At 40.6% G+C, this 13,333-nt stretch overlaps 1 protein-coding gene across 1 annotated transcript in view; it reads left to right on the forward strand.

Annotated features, from left to right (window-relative positions):
• The window catches only part of LOC149287880 (sodium-dependent neutral amino acid transporter SLC6A17-like), a 53,842-nt gene that overhangs the window by 1,455 nt on the left and 39,054 nt on the right, over positions 1-13,333 (forward strand). Inside the window, exons 2-3 of the mRNA XM_089492237.1 lie at positions 3,750-3,907; positions 4,843-4,969. Of these exons, the coding sequence (XP_089348363.1) occupies positions 3,750-3,907; positions 4,843-4,969 (285 nt within the window). The remainder of the gene's footprint in view (positions 1-3,749; positions 3,908-4,842; positions 4,970-13,333) is intronic.

Raw genomic sequence — 13,333 nt, forward strand, 5'->3', positions numbered from 1 at the left:
TACCTCTTTTGTACCCTTCATGACAATGGCTGTTTAAAAAATTATCATTTACTGTTTTTCAGGTTAGACACCATTATTTTGATATCATATAATATACTATAGAAGTATAAAATATGATGATATAAGATATGACTTTTACTTGAAACATATTTTACTCATGTACAAAAGCTTATAAAAAAACCTGCTAAGTAGATTCCCAAGTTGTTTATGGTTTTTTTTGCAAGTTATAGTGCAATAAGTAGCGTATTGCTATTTGAAAACTATTTTTTTAAAATCTGGTGATACTGCCCCTATGTCTTATTTGGGGCATATACCTCACTGTCAATAAACACCTCAATTAGTGTTCAACAACACCTCCTGAGTACGGTGATACCACCCATGCTTGGTTGTTTGGGGGGGTAAAAGGTCACATTTGGGTGGTGCTTAATCTTTAATTTTTAGAAAAATTTGACATCCAGTCTATGACCTATTTGGGACATATTTAAAACCAGCCAATTCAATTTACCCCATCAAACCATATCTTTTTGAAAACTAGACACCCCACTGTATTTTAAATGCTGTTTTTTTTAACTCTTTCCATGCCAGAATTTTTTTGGAGCACCAATTTTAGTACTTTGAACTTCTCTGAACTGAATTATTCCCCTTATATATAAAATTCTATTACATTTTTACATGTCACCGGGCACAGCCATAAATGAAAATCATATAGCCTTTCAATACAGTGAATATGACTGCTCCTAGGAGTGATCGTACAGGGACCTTACATTTTTTTTGGTGTTGGTGGATGCCTCAATGTTGAGGCATTGCTGCAACACCAGCTGAGCAAAGAAAGCAATCGTTGATTGCTGTCTACACTCCTTTAACCCCCTGATGTATCAGGCACGTCACAGAAATGCAACCTCTTAATGACAATTGAGGTGCCTGTGCCTGTCAGGGGGTTGAAAGTCAATTGTTGTCAATGAGGTTAAAGTGCAAATGTAATAAAAAAATGCATTGAACAACATAATCTAGCTGTAAATTATGTATTAAAATGTAGTTTCCAGAAGTTAGGGTTGCCACCCCTTTCTTAAAAAAATACCAGCCATAGTGATCGGTGAGGGCTGCGCTACAAAAAGGCAAGCCACAAAAGTTGGAGCCATAATACAGTGCATCAGAACTGAAGGTTTACTTGGAAGACTGGAGCAATGTCTGATCGCCTGTGACACTGACATTCACACTTCTGGAGATTGAGCCCATGCTTCCCTTCTTTGACGGCGGCATACCTGTGCACAGCGCATCATCTGAATATGCATTTGCATATTCTCCCATCTTGCCGCTCCCCAGGGCCGCCATCAGTAGTTTTGGGGTCCCTTACAAAAAAAATGGTCTGATAACCCCCTCTGCACCACAAGTACTTTCTCTTCTACTCATCTTTTTTGATGACAAAGATGGCTCAGGCAAGCAGTTTGGGTGCAAATATGGCACAGACAAGCTGTTTTGGGGCACAGATGTCATGTAGGCTTTGCGGGACCTAGTACTGCCTCTACCAGTAAGGGCTAGGGTGACTACTTTTTATTTCTGCCATTCAGGGACACAGTATGGAACAGGTAAAAGTATGCATACAGGTGTATATTATGTATTTCGACTAATTTTTCATTTTTGGCTCATTCATTTTTGGATGATGAATTCCGTTTCCTGCCTGAATGCCAAATGCCTCTCTCCCTCTATCCCTCTGTCCTGTTTTCTGTTCTCCTCTGATCTTTCTCTGCTGACAGAAGAGGTGGGAGAAGGGAGTAAGGAGAGGGGGAGAGGGGGCTCAGTATGTGAGACAATGTCCTGCTGCAGAGAAAACAATGACAGGGGAGGGGGTGTAGAGTACTCAGTGTATGTAATAGAAGCTGCCCTTAATTATAATATAACCCTTGCTTGTCTGTAGACGTAAATTAATGCACAGCTTTTTTTACATGCACTGAAATCGTAAAAATGGTCTTTTGCATTTTAATTATGCTCCCCTGAGATTTTATACTTTTATTTAATGTAATAAAGTTCTACAGTACTTTATGTATGGAAGGCTTAATTTACTGTGGGGGGGGGTGAAATGCTAATCACAACTTGTTTAAGCCTGTCTGACCCATGTTGTAATTACTGGCAACCCTCTCAGAAAATGTGTGAGAGATGACTTGAGACTCCCTTGAGTCTCTACTGCACAAAAAATACTGGCTTTTGCATTGCTGTATTTTACCTATGCCGGTACTGGCTGTTAATTACCAGCTGTGCCAGTAAAATACGGGTGGGGTGGCAACCCTACTAACAGTCAGTCATGTCCTGAAATTGGGCCTTGTTTTTTTCTTTTTTCCCCTGGGGTTATTGTACTCAAATGAACCAAAAAGAATAATCATGTAAATCTTATGGTAAAAAGCTTTAAGGCCTTATGTTTTTTTTATTTTCCTTTAAATAAATTATCTCATGTAACTGCTTACAAAATTGTGAAATATACACATGCCCCCCAACTGTCCCGATTTACACGGGACAGTCCTGATTTTGGGTCTCTGTCCCGCCTATCCCTTCCTCTGTCCCGCTTTCAGGGGCAGAGGAAGGGATAAGGCGAGAGCGATACTCACCTCAGGTGCAGCTGCAGGGGGGGTTAGCAGCGGCAGCCTGCAGACTAGCTGGGAGATCACGATCTCACTCTAGTCGGCTCAACATTAGGGAGTGCGAGGTCAGCATTCCCCGGCACGTATTGATGAGGGAGAAGTGACAGACCTTGCGCTCCCACTGCAGGATACAGGATGGAGGCTGAAGGATGAAGGATGGTGGAAGAGGTAAGAGATGGGGAGAAAGGGAGGTAAAGGCAGTGTAGGTGTATGTATGTGTTTGTAAGCTTGTGTGTGTCTATGGGCCGGTGTGTGTAAGAGCAGTATAGGTAATTGTTAGCTGGTGTGTAAAGGCAGTGTATGTGTATATGTGTGTGTAAGGGCAGTGTACATGTATGTGTATGTGTGTGTAAGGGCAGTGCACATGTATGTATGTGTGTGTGTGTGTGTGTGTGTTTAAGGGCAGTGTACATGTATGTGTGTGTGTAAAGGCAGTGTACGTGTATGTGTGTGTCAGGGCAGTGTACGTGTGCGTAAGGGCAGTGTGCATGTATATGTGTGTGTAAGGGCAGTGTACATGTATATGTGTGTGTCTGAGGTCAGTGTACGTGTATATGTGTGTGTGTGTGTAAGGGCAGTGTATGTGTATATGTGTGTGTAAAGGCAGTGTATGTGTATATGTGTGTTCATGGGCAGGTGTGTGTAAGGGTCCTGGGAGGGAGGCTAACATTAGCCTTTTTTCATTTAAAAAAATCCCAGCATTATGGTGGACACCTGGCTGGCTGAGAAACATGGGAATTTTTATTCACAGCTAGCATCTGCAGCTTTACTGTTGCTGCGCAGGCAGCATCATGGAAGTAGTATGTCTGGCTAAGCCTCATGGGAATTCAACTCAATGTGTTGGTTATTTTTAATATTCATGACTACTGACAAAAACGAAGTGTGTTTTAAGTGGCAATGAGAGCGCGACATTGTAAAGTACAATTGCTTGAATCGGTGAGTTACACGAGATGTAAAAAAAAATTAAAAAGTGTCCCTCTTTCACATTTTGAAATGTTGGGAGGTATGTATACATAAAAAAAATTAATAGCATATACACTGTATCTACATATGTGTGTTTAATTTGATTTTCCGTTGGATTTTTTGCTCTTCTGAGTTTATTATCTGTATTTACAGGTGCCTATATGGTCCCCTACCTCATTTTACTTATTTTAATTGGTATCCCTCTCTTCTTCCTTGAATTGGCTGTGGGTCAAAGAATTCGCAGAGGCAGCATTGGAGTGTGGAATTATATTTGCCCTCGACTGGGAGGAATAGGCTATGCAAGCTGTGTTGTATGTATAACTGTTTTTATGCTATGTGCAGATTAGCTGTACTAAAATGTTTACAAAACACTAAATACAATTCAGTACATCTATAATTGTATTTTTTTCTCTGAAAGTTTCTGTTGCAGCAACCTGTATCTGAGTTTATGTCACGATTAAACATTCTCTAGAAATATGTGGTGCAAAATGTTACATGATTATTGCTAGAACAGGTTTCGACAGTATTAGAAACATGATAAATTATGTGACAGTGGATGTAACAGTGCCTTTAGTGGGAAGTAAAATTAATGTTCCTACATATCAAATAACCATAATAGACTGGCCTGAAAACTTTATGAGCCCATTTCCTGTTGCAATTAACAATTCACAAACATCTTGGAAAAATAAGATATTAATTACCAGATGGTAATTACATTACTATACATATACGTACATGTCTTCATACTAAATTTGGGGTGCCTCTGGTGTGAGTGCCATGAGAAAATACAATTTATTTCATGCGTCAGGGTGACCAAGCACTCATTGCTAATGCAATGTGAATATGCTGGTTATGATTCATTTGCCCATTTAATGTAAATGGTTTACACCTTTTAATATAGTATTGCACCAATACTGCATTATTGAAGAAAAATGAATGGCAGCCTTCACAGCAAATAGCCATTCAGTTTCACTAAAAGGAAAAAATATTTTTTCCGCAGTTTCTGCTTAGTTTGTTTGGACCTTTAGGGTGTGCTAGGTGAGAAACTAACTATTTGTTGAACAGTGAGTTTAATACTCTTCACATAATATTAATTTCTTACCCTTAATTGCTTGTCTAACATGAATCAGTTTGATCACTTAACAAGTAGATGAATTTACTAACTGCATATGAATTGGAGAAAATGTAATTAGAATTAGAACCTTGGTCTAGATTATCTTGTGATTCATTTTCATGTTTCCCTTAGGTATGCTTCTTTGTTGGCCTTTACTATAATGTTATCATCGGATGGAGCATATTTTACTTTTTTCAGTCTTTTCAATACCCTCTGCCTTGGAGTGAATGTCCCACTGTAAAAAATCAAACTGCATCAAGTGAGTATACATAACAAAATATAATGTGAATTTAACAGCGTGTACACTAAAATTGAATTTAGTGGCTTCAAAATAAATGGCAGTATGTAAATATGTTAAAAAATGGCAGCATTCAATCATACCTTGATAAACAGCAGGTGGGTGGTCACATTTTGTAATTGTGATTAATACAAACATAAAATTTTATGGCATGTTTATCCCATTTTTCATCATATAAAGAGGCAGCCCTTAATCACTCTTTGGTCTCGTCTTAGATTCAGGATAGCTTTGTGTCTATAAAAAAAAACTATTCTATAAAAAAACTGCTCTGGTCATTTTGTGCAAACATTGTAAAAAAAAAACCTGGTCCTGAAGGGGTTACAGAGGTTTTACTTTACTGAGAGGGCTGTAAATAAATGGAACAGCCTCCCAGCAGAACATTGTGAACAGAACATTGCGCAAATATTGTAAAAACAAACTGGTCCTGAAGGGGTTAAAGAAGTTTTACTTTACTGAGAGGGCTGTAAATAAATAGAACAGCCTCCCAGCAGAAGTGGTAGAGGCTAATACAGTGAGGTAAGACATGATGCATGGCATTTTTACAATGTTTGCACAAAATGACCAGAGCAGTTTGCTGTGCTTTATTAAACTGAGATTGCCCACTAACTCATTTAGTACACCCCCACAAAATATATATAATTTTCTTTTGAAATAATAATTATATAGAAACCATCATTTAGTGTGAAAAAAACCTGTGGTGAAAATTAGGAAAAAAAGGTAAAATTTTCAGTTTCACCAAGAAAAAAACTATATATATAACCAGTCCAAATGGGGAAAAAAACCTCCAAAATGTATTTCGGTATTCGTCCTGTTTTTGGAAATACTTCATTTGCCTGGCATTTACATTTATTTTGGCACTTACAGGATGTCGCACATCGCTGTTTCTAAACAAGATTTTTTTTTTAAATGTGGCCAAAAAAAAAAATAAATGTTGAACAAAAATATATATATATATTTTTTTTAAAGTTGACATCCCAAAGTATTTTACTAGGGACATGTTAACACTTTTTATTTAACCATTTTAGTGCCAATCAGTCCTGAAGATTGCAGTAAAATTTTATGTTTTTCATTTTTAACAAACCCATTCGAGCCAAACACAGTATTTCTTAGGTTAAAATCAGATCACATGTAAGTCAATACAATAATCAGTGGCCTAAACCATAATGATCAGATCCGTGAGGACATTTTTTTTACAGAACCAATGAGCCCACTTGGGCATGAGGTACATGGTATGTCCCCAGACATGAAGGGGTTAAAACTAATGCATTGATTCAGGCACAGGGGTGTGGCTTTGGCACAAACGTATCAGTGCAAATGGCCAAAACAGCAAACGTCAACGTCTCAGAAGCACTCAGAAACTATAATTTATACAGATGGGGCCTTAGCTGCTGTTTCAGTGAAGGAGTAAGTCTCCGGTTAGTCTGGCTGCAAGAATACCGCTATTTAAAGCTTGTCACAGATTCAAAGTACTTAACAGTACGTGAGCTCAGGTAGTATTTCCAAACTCACTTTAAAGGATGTGGGACAATTCCACAGTAGAAGGAGGAGGACCGGAATAGCATTTTGGCTGCTGCTAGATTCTGGGCTCAGCAATATCTGGTTCCATTTATGTCAGGAACAACAGGAAGCACACAAGCAAAATTATAACTTATTGAGCTGACAATGGCTCAGAAGCATTTGAGCACCAGTCATTCAAGTTTGATATGTGGTTTGGTTTGGAAGACATACTCCAGCTTCCATCACAATAGTTGTATCTTCCTGTACAGGACACACATGAAAGTAAACCACATGCTTAGTGTGATGAAAGCCTGAGTGACATCACAGGATGGGCCAGCCCAGGGAAGGAAGTGCTCTAGAGACAGGATTCAAGCAGGATGCAGTTTATGTCTGCTCTCCAGTCAAGCTCCGCCATAAACAAGTGTTGAAAGCAGCCCAGTGTTGTATGCATTTCATGACATGGTGTCAGAAGTACTCACCTGCGCACCTGTTGATCTGTGGGGATAGCTAAATTCACTCCACTTGAGCATATTACATTCCGGGATACCCCTCGTTTTATAATCCGACCTATCACTTACAGCAGTTGCTACCTCCCAGTCCCTCATTACAATCACACTGACGATTGGCCCAGCCCCTTTCATTATAGCGTCCACTCTGCTCAGCAGCTTATCTAACGGTAAGTATAAAATTAATATTTGGGCTGCTGAAAGTTAGGGGAGGTGGTGGGTTAATTTAGGGGCAGTTGGCACTAGGCAGGGTTGCCCTCTTTCCCCTTTTTTATTTGTGCTGTCTCTGGAACTAGAGGACTGCATTGGGAGGCAAAAAAAAACTTGCGGGCGGTCTTGCTGGTGCAGCGGGCGGTAAGGCACTGTACCTGCGGGTGCCAGTAATCCTGCGCAGTCCCGCAAGGCTGCCTTCTCGCTGCTCCCTTACAGTGTCTCCTCTCTTGCTCCGCCCAGGAACAAAATGTAGTCACGTGATGTGACATCACTTCCCATGACTCCGCCTTTTTCCTTGAGGTAGCAAGAGAAGAGACGCTGTGAGGGAGCAGCGAGAAGGCAGCCTTGCGGGACTGCGCGGGAACTCTGCAGTTCAGGTAAGGAGGTGGGCGTGATTGGCCAAAAATGGGGCGGGAGCGGGCAGGAGTGGAACACCCACATTGCGGGAGTGGGCAAAAAATCAGCGGGAGCGGGATTAAAAAAGCCGTCCCGCACAGGGCTCTACCTGGAACCCTTTTTGGAGGCTATTCGATTGAAACATGACATCCTGGGGTTTCAAGACGGAGAGGGACATCATAAGGTGGCTGCTTACACGGACGATCTACTCTTTGTAGTGGATCGTACTGAGATCTCACTGCCCAACATTCTTGAGGAATTCCGCTCCTCTGGTGAGCTGTCAAGCCTCAAGATTACTCCAAATCGGAAATCTTAAATGTCTTCCCCTTCAAATGGTGTACCAGGAAGATGAAGTATTTGGGAGTTATGGTTAATGGGGTGTTTAGGGTTAATTTAGGGGCAGTTATGGTTGATGGGGTGTTTAGGGTTAATTTAGGGGCAGCTATGGTTAACGGGGTCATTAGGGGCAGTTATGATTGATGAGGTCATTAGGGTTAATTTAGGGGCAGTTATGGTTGATGGGGTCTTTAGGGTTAATTTAGGGGCAGGTATGGTTGATGGGGTCTTTACGGTTAATTTAGGGGCAGTTATGGTTAATTGGGTCTTTAGGGTTAATTTAGGGGCAGTTATGGTTGATGGGGTCTTTAGGGTTAATTTAGGGGCAGTTATGGTTGATGGGGTCTTTTGGGTTAATTTAGAGGAAGTTGTGGTTAATGGGGTCTTTTGGGTTAATTTAATTTAATAAGGCTCACTTAATGTGCAGTTAGAGGCAAAGGGGGGCAAACTAAGGGGAATCTAAATCCTGAGGGCAGTAAAGATTAATTTGTATTTATTTATAAAAGAATGGTGTCAGTGTGCTGTGAACGAGTGTGAATCTGTGAGGGCACTATGGCATATCTGGGGGGGTATAAGGCATATAGGGTATATAAGACATGTGGGGAGCGTGCACTGGCATATTTGGGAGACAGTGTGGCAAAACTTTTTTTATTCTGCTGTTTGTTTTCAACATCCTGTTTGTTTATTAAATTATTTTAAAGAAATAAAAAATTTACAATTATTTTTTTATCTGATTAATCGAAAAAATTATCTGCCAACTAATCAATTATGAAAATAATCGTTAGTTGCAGCCCTTATATATCCTGAGGAAAGTCCACGAGGTGGACTGAAACGTTGACATCTTGGCATCTTGCAAATAAAAATGAAGCATTATTGAAGACCGTGAGTGCTGGCTTCACTACTTTTAGATTATTGTTAGTTTGCTATCAGCCAAGCACCGGGCACCATGTTTTTTTGAACTAGGAATCTAGTATTTGTCACCTTATTTATGTTTAGGTAGGAGTGCAGTGCTATTTGTTATTATATATATATTTATATATATATATATTTTTTTATTATTATTATTTTTTTTTTAAAGGTGTGTGGGGGGGGTCATTTCGGTTTCGGCCAAGTGAATGCTGAATTTTCGGTTTCAGTCCAGAATTTTCTTTTCTGTGCATCCTATATACTAAGCCAGACACTGAAGTGGTAGGCTTCACCACATCAATGTTTGGCTTAGTATATAGTGATAGGGTTTATGCTGTATTATTGTCAATGTATAGCTCAATGTATAGTGATAGAGATTATGCTGTACCATTGTCAATGTGTGCCTCAGTATATAGTGATAGGTGTTATGCTGTACCACCGTCAGTGCGTGCCTCAGTATATAGTGATAGGTGTTATGATGTACCACCGTGAATGTTTGCCTCAGTATATAGTGATAGGTGTTTATGCTGTACCACCGTCAGTGCGTGCCTCAGTATATAGTGATAGGTGTTATGATAGGTGTTATGCTGTACCACTGTCAATGTTTGCCTCAGTATATAATGATAGCAGTTATGCTATACCACCGTCAGTGTTTGCCTCAGTATATAATGATAGCAGTTATATGCACATACCTGTAAAGTGCTTTGAGTCCTACTGGGAGAAAAGCGCTATATAAATACTTGTTGTTGTTGTTATTATGCTGTACCACCGTCAATGTCTGCCTCAGTAAATAGTGATAAGTTATGTTGTACTCCTGTCAATGTTTGCCTAATGATAGAAGCTATGCAGTTTTAAAGTGTGTGTGTGTGGGGGGGGGGGGTGCCACATACAGGATCCGCCCCAGGTGCCAAATACTCTACGCCCCTGGTTTTGAGGTGATACATGATGAAGCTATATGGATGGAATGTCAAAATGAACTAGTAAATAGGCAGAGTGCAGATATGAAAATATATAAAGTGTTGCGCAAAAAAAACAATATTAAAATTATTTAACAACTATGTGAATAATTTTCACCAAAATATATATATATGATCCACCAAAAAATGTGAACACAGTGTATAATCCACAAAAAATAATAATTTTTAATAATTAAAGTATATACTTATATTTCCAATTGTGTATATCTGACGTCCATCCGTTTTACAATGTGAATGTATTGACATGTAAAAATAAAATTCAAAAACAAACAAACATCATAGTGCTTTCCGTTTTGTAATGAATATGTCTTTAGCGTTCCCCCCAGGATAATATCACACTCACGTGTAGTTGAGCAAATCAGCTTGCTCAGACTAAATCAGGCATAGAGGGATTCCTTCTCTGGAATGTCTCTCCTCCGTTTGCAGATTTCAACTGGTTTCCGATCCGTATATCGGTATGTTGAGAAACGAAATACTGGTGGAGAGGCAGGATGTGTGATGCAGAAGATTTATTGTATAGCAAAGTGCAATGTGCTCACGTTACAGAAATATTTGTAGGAGTATCAGAGTCTCTCTTGTTTCTCCAGCCGAAGAGAAGCGACTTCCGGGTATAACGCATTGACGTAGACGCGTTTCGCCCAATCAGGCTTCCTCAGTAGTGGCGGCAGGATTTGGTGAGGGACTGGATGTGAGGGATGAAGGAGAGAGCAGAGTCGAGGGTGACACCAAGGCAGCGAACCTGGTCTGTTGGTTGGATAGTGGAGTTATCAACAGTAATAGAGATGTCAGGAAAAGTGGACATAGCAGATGGCGGGATTACCATGAGTTCGGTCTTAGAGATGTTGAGCTTTAGGTAACGGGACACCATCCATGATGCAATTCCTGATAGAAAGTCAGTGAGGTGAGTTAGAAGAGAGGGGGGGAAAGGTCAGGAGCAGAAATATAGAGTAGGGTGTCATCTGCATATAGGTGGTACTGGAAACCAAAGGAAGAAATACGTTTTCCGAGGGAAGACGTGTAGATGGAGAATAGCAGAGGACTGAGCCTTGAGGAACACCAGTACCTAGCGGTAAAGGAGAGGAGCAAGTTCCAGTAAATGAGACACTAAAAGTACGGTTAGAAAGGTAGGATTTAAGCCATGAAAGAGCCATGTCACGGATGCCATGAGCATGGGGGGTTTGTAGGAGAAGGGGGTGGTCGACTGTGTCGAAGGCTGCTGAGAGGTCCAAGAGAACAACCAGTAAGAATTGGCCTTTCGTTTTAGCTGTGAGGAGGTCATTAGTAATCTTAGTCAGTGCAGTCTCTGTTGACGGAAACCAGATTGTAGAGTCAAGTAGAGAGTTTGACGAGAGAAAGTTTGTTAGTTGATTGTAGGTTAATCGTTCCAGCAGTTTGGAAGCTAGCGGGAGAAGTGAAACTGGTCGGTAGTTTGATGGGGATGTGGGATCAAGTGAAGGTTTCGTTAGGATGGGGGAGATGATGGCATGTTTGAATGAGAATGGGAATACACCGGTGAAGGTGCAGGGTCGAGGGGACAGGTGGTGAGGTGGGAAGACAACAGGACCTTGGAAACTTCGAGTGGTGTAACTGGGCTGTAGCAGGTGAGGATGGATTGAGGTGAGGAGGGAGGTTGGGGTACCATATGATTGACACTATGGGGGAGGATGTTATCCCTGATGATGTCAATTTTGTTTTTGAAGTAGGTGGCAAGCTCTTGGGCAGAGAAGTTGGAGGGCAAGGGAGTTGCTGTGGGTCTGAGAAGGGTGTTAAATGTGGAGAATAGATGTTTAGGGTTATGGGAAAGAGAGGTGAATAATGAAATTAAATATGTTTGTTTAGAGAGATGAAGGGCCCTATGTATAGGAGCGGAGCATGAATTTGTAGTGGATGAAGTCTTCATGTGAACAAGACTTCCTCCACAGGCGCTCAGCAGTACGTGAACACCTTTGAAGAAGGTGTGTCTGTTTGGAATGCCATGGCTGAGGTGGACGGCGTGGGTGATTGCGTACAGTTACAGGGGCAACCATATCTAGGGCTGAGGCTAGTGCATGGTTATACGGAGATGGATACTTGAGAGGAGTGGCCATAGTGTATCTGAAAGCTGTGGAGTGTTGAGGTTGCTGATGTTACGGTAGATTTATGGTGGTTTCTTGGGTAGGGAGGGTGTGTGTGGTATGTCGAGATTAAATGTAAGCAGGCTGTGATCAGACAGATAGATGGGAGAGTTGGAGAACTGAGATGTGGAACAAAGGTGGGAGAACACTAGATTTATATGATCACCGCCACGGTGCGTTTTGGAGTTAGTCCATTGAGTCCGAAGGAGGACGAGAGTGAAAGTAGTTTGGAAGCAGCAGGTGAGGATGGGTCATCAATAGGTATATTGAAGTCCCCTAGGATTAGTGTAGGGATGGTGGAGGAAAGAAAGTGGGAAAGCCAAGCAGCAAAGTGATCAAAGAGCAATCGGGGAGAAAATTGGTGGTAGACATTGAAAGGTGGAGAGAGGAGAATACCAACACCACCCCCCTGTTTGTCTCCAGGTCTGGGAGTGTGGCTGAAGTGAAGGCCACCAAAAGTGAGAGCAGCAGGAGAGGTAGTGTCCAAGGGTGTCAACCACGTTTCAGTGAGTGCAAGAAGGCTAAGGTGGTTAGAGATGAAAAGGTCATGAACAGCAGTTAGTTTATTGCAAACAGAGCGTGCATTCCAGAGGGCACAGGAGAAAGTGGTGCCGGGGTTTAGTACATATTATGTAGAGATAAGTACATATTATGTAGTTAAAAATGCATGTCTAATGCATATTAATACACCTGTGTCTGTAATCTAATGCGCTTCATAGTGTGTCCCTGAATGGCAGAAATAAAATGTGGTCACCCTAGTCTCCATCACCACCTCAAAACTTAACTTGCTGCCACCAACAATTTCTTAGGTTTTAAAAATACCTTAAGAGGTTTTGGTAACCTTTTGAACTACTCAAATTATATAAAAATTCAATTTGATCAAAAAAGTTATACTATCCAAATTAGAAACAGTAACGTGATAGTTCTGAAAGCTTCAAATTCGATATTAGAGTGCAAAGACAGAACTGATTAATTTATATTAAATCTGAATAAAATGGTCACAGATAAACTAAAAAGAGAATACAAAACAGTATTAAAATGAACACTGATAAAAGCTGCATGATGTTGAAGTCCCTTATAGAAAAATAATTCAAGAAAATTCAGTTTCCCTCAGATTCCCATTCTTATAGGAATCATATTTCTATGTCCCTGTGGGAGGAAAATATGTAGCCCAGACAGGCACTTTAGGATACTCTTAAGTTTAATTAGGTCAAGCAAACTCTAGCTTCATACTTTAAAATGCCATATTTGGCGTATTCGGTAACTTGTGCATTCATGACTCTTGGTTGATCATGTCCCCCATGTTATTATAAACGTACAGGTGCCAAACATTCCCCATCTACCTGTTTGTGAGGTGTTATTTCCTGGACCCCTCCTGCC

The sequence above is a fragment of the Sceloporus occidentalis genome, unplaced genomic scaffold (assembly GCF_023333645.1).
Source record: "Sceloporus occidentalis isolate IW3139 unplaced genomic scaffold, rSceOcc1.0.p SCAF_55, whole genome shotgun sequence".
NCBI classification, from domain to species: domain Eukaryota; kingdom Metazoa; phylum Chordata; class Lepidosauria; order Squamata; family Phrynosomatidae; genus Sceloporus; species Sceloporus occidentalis.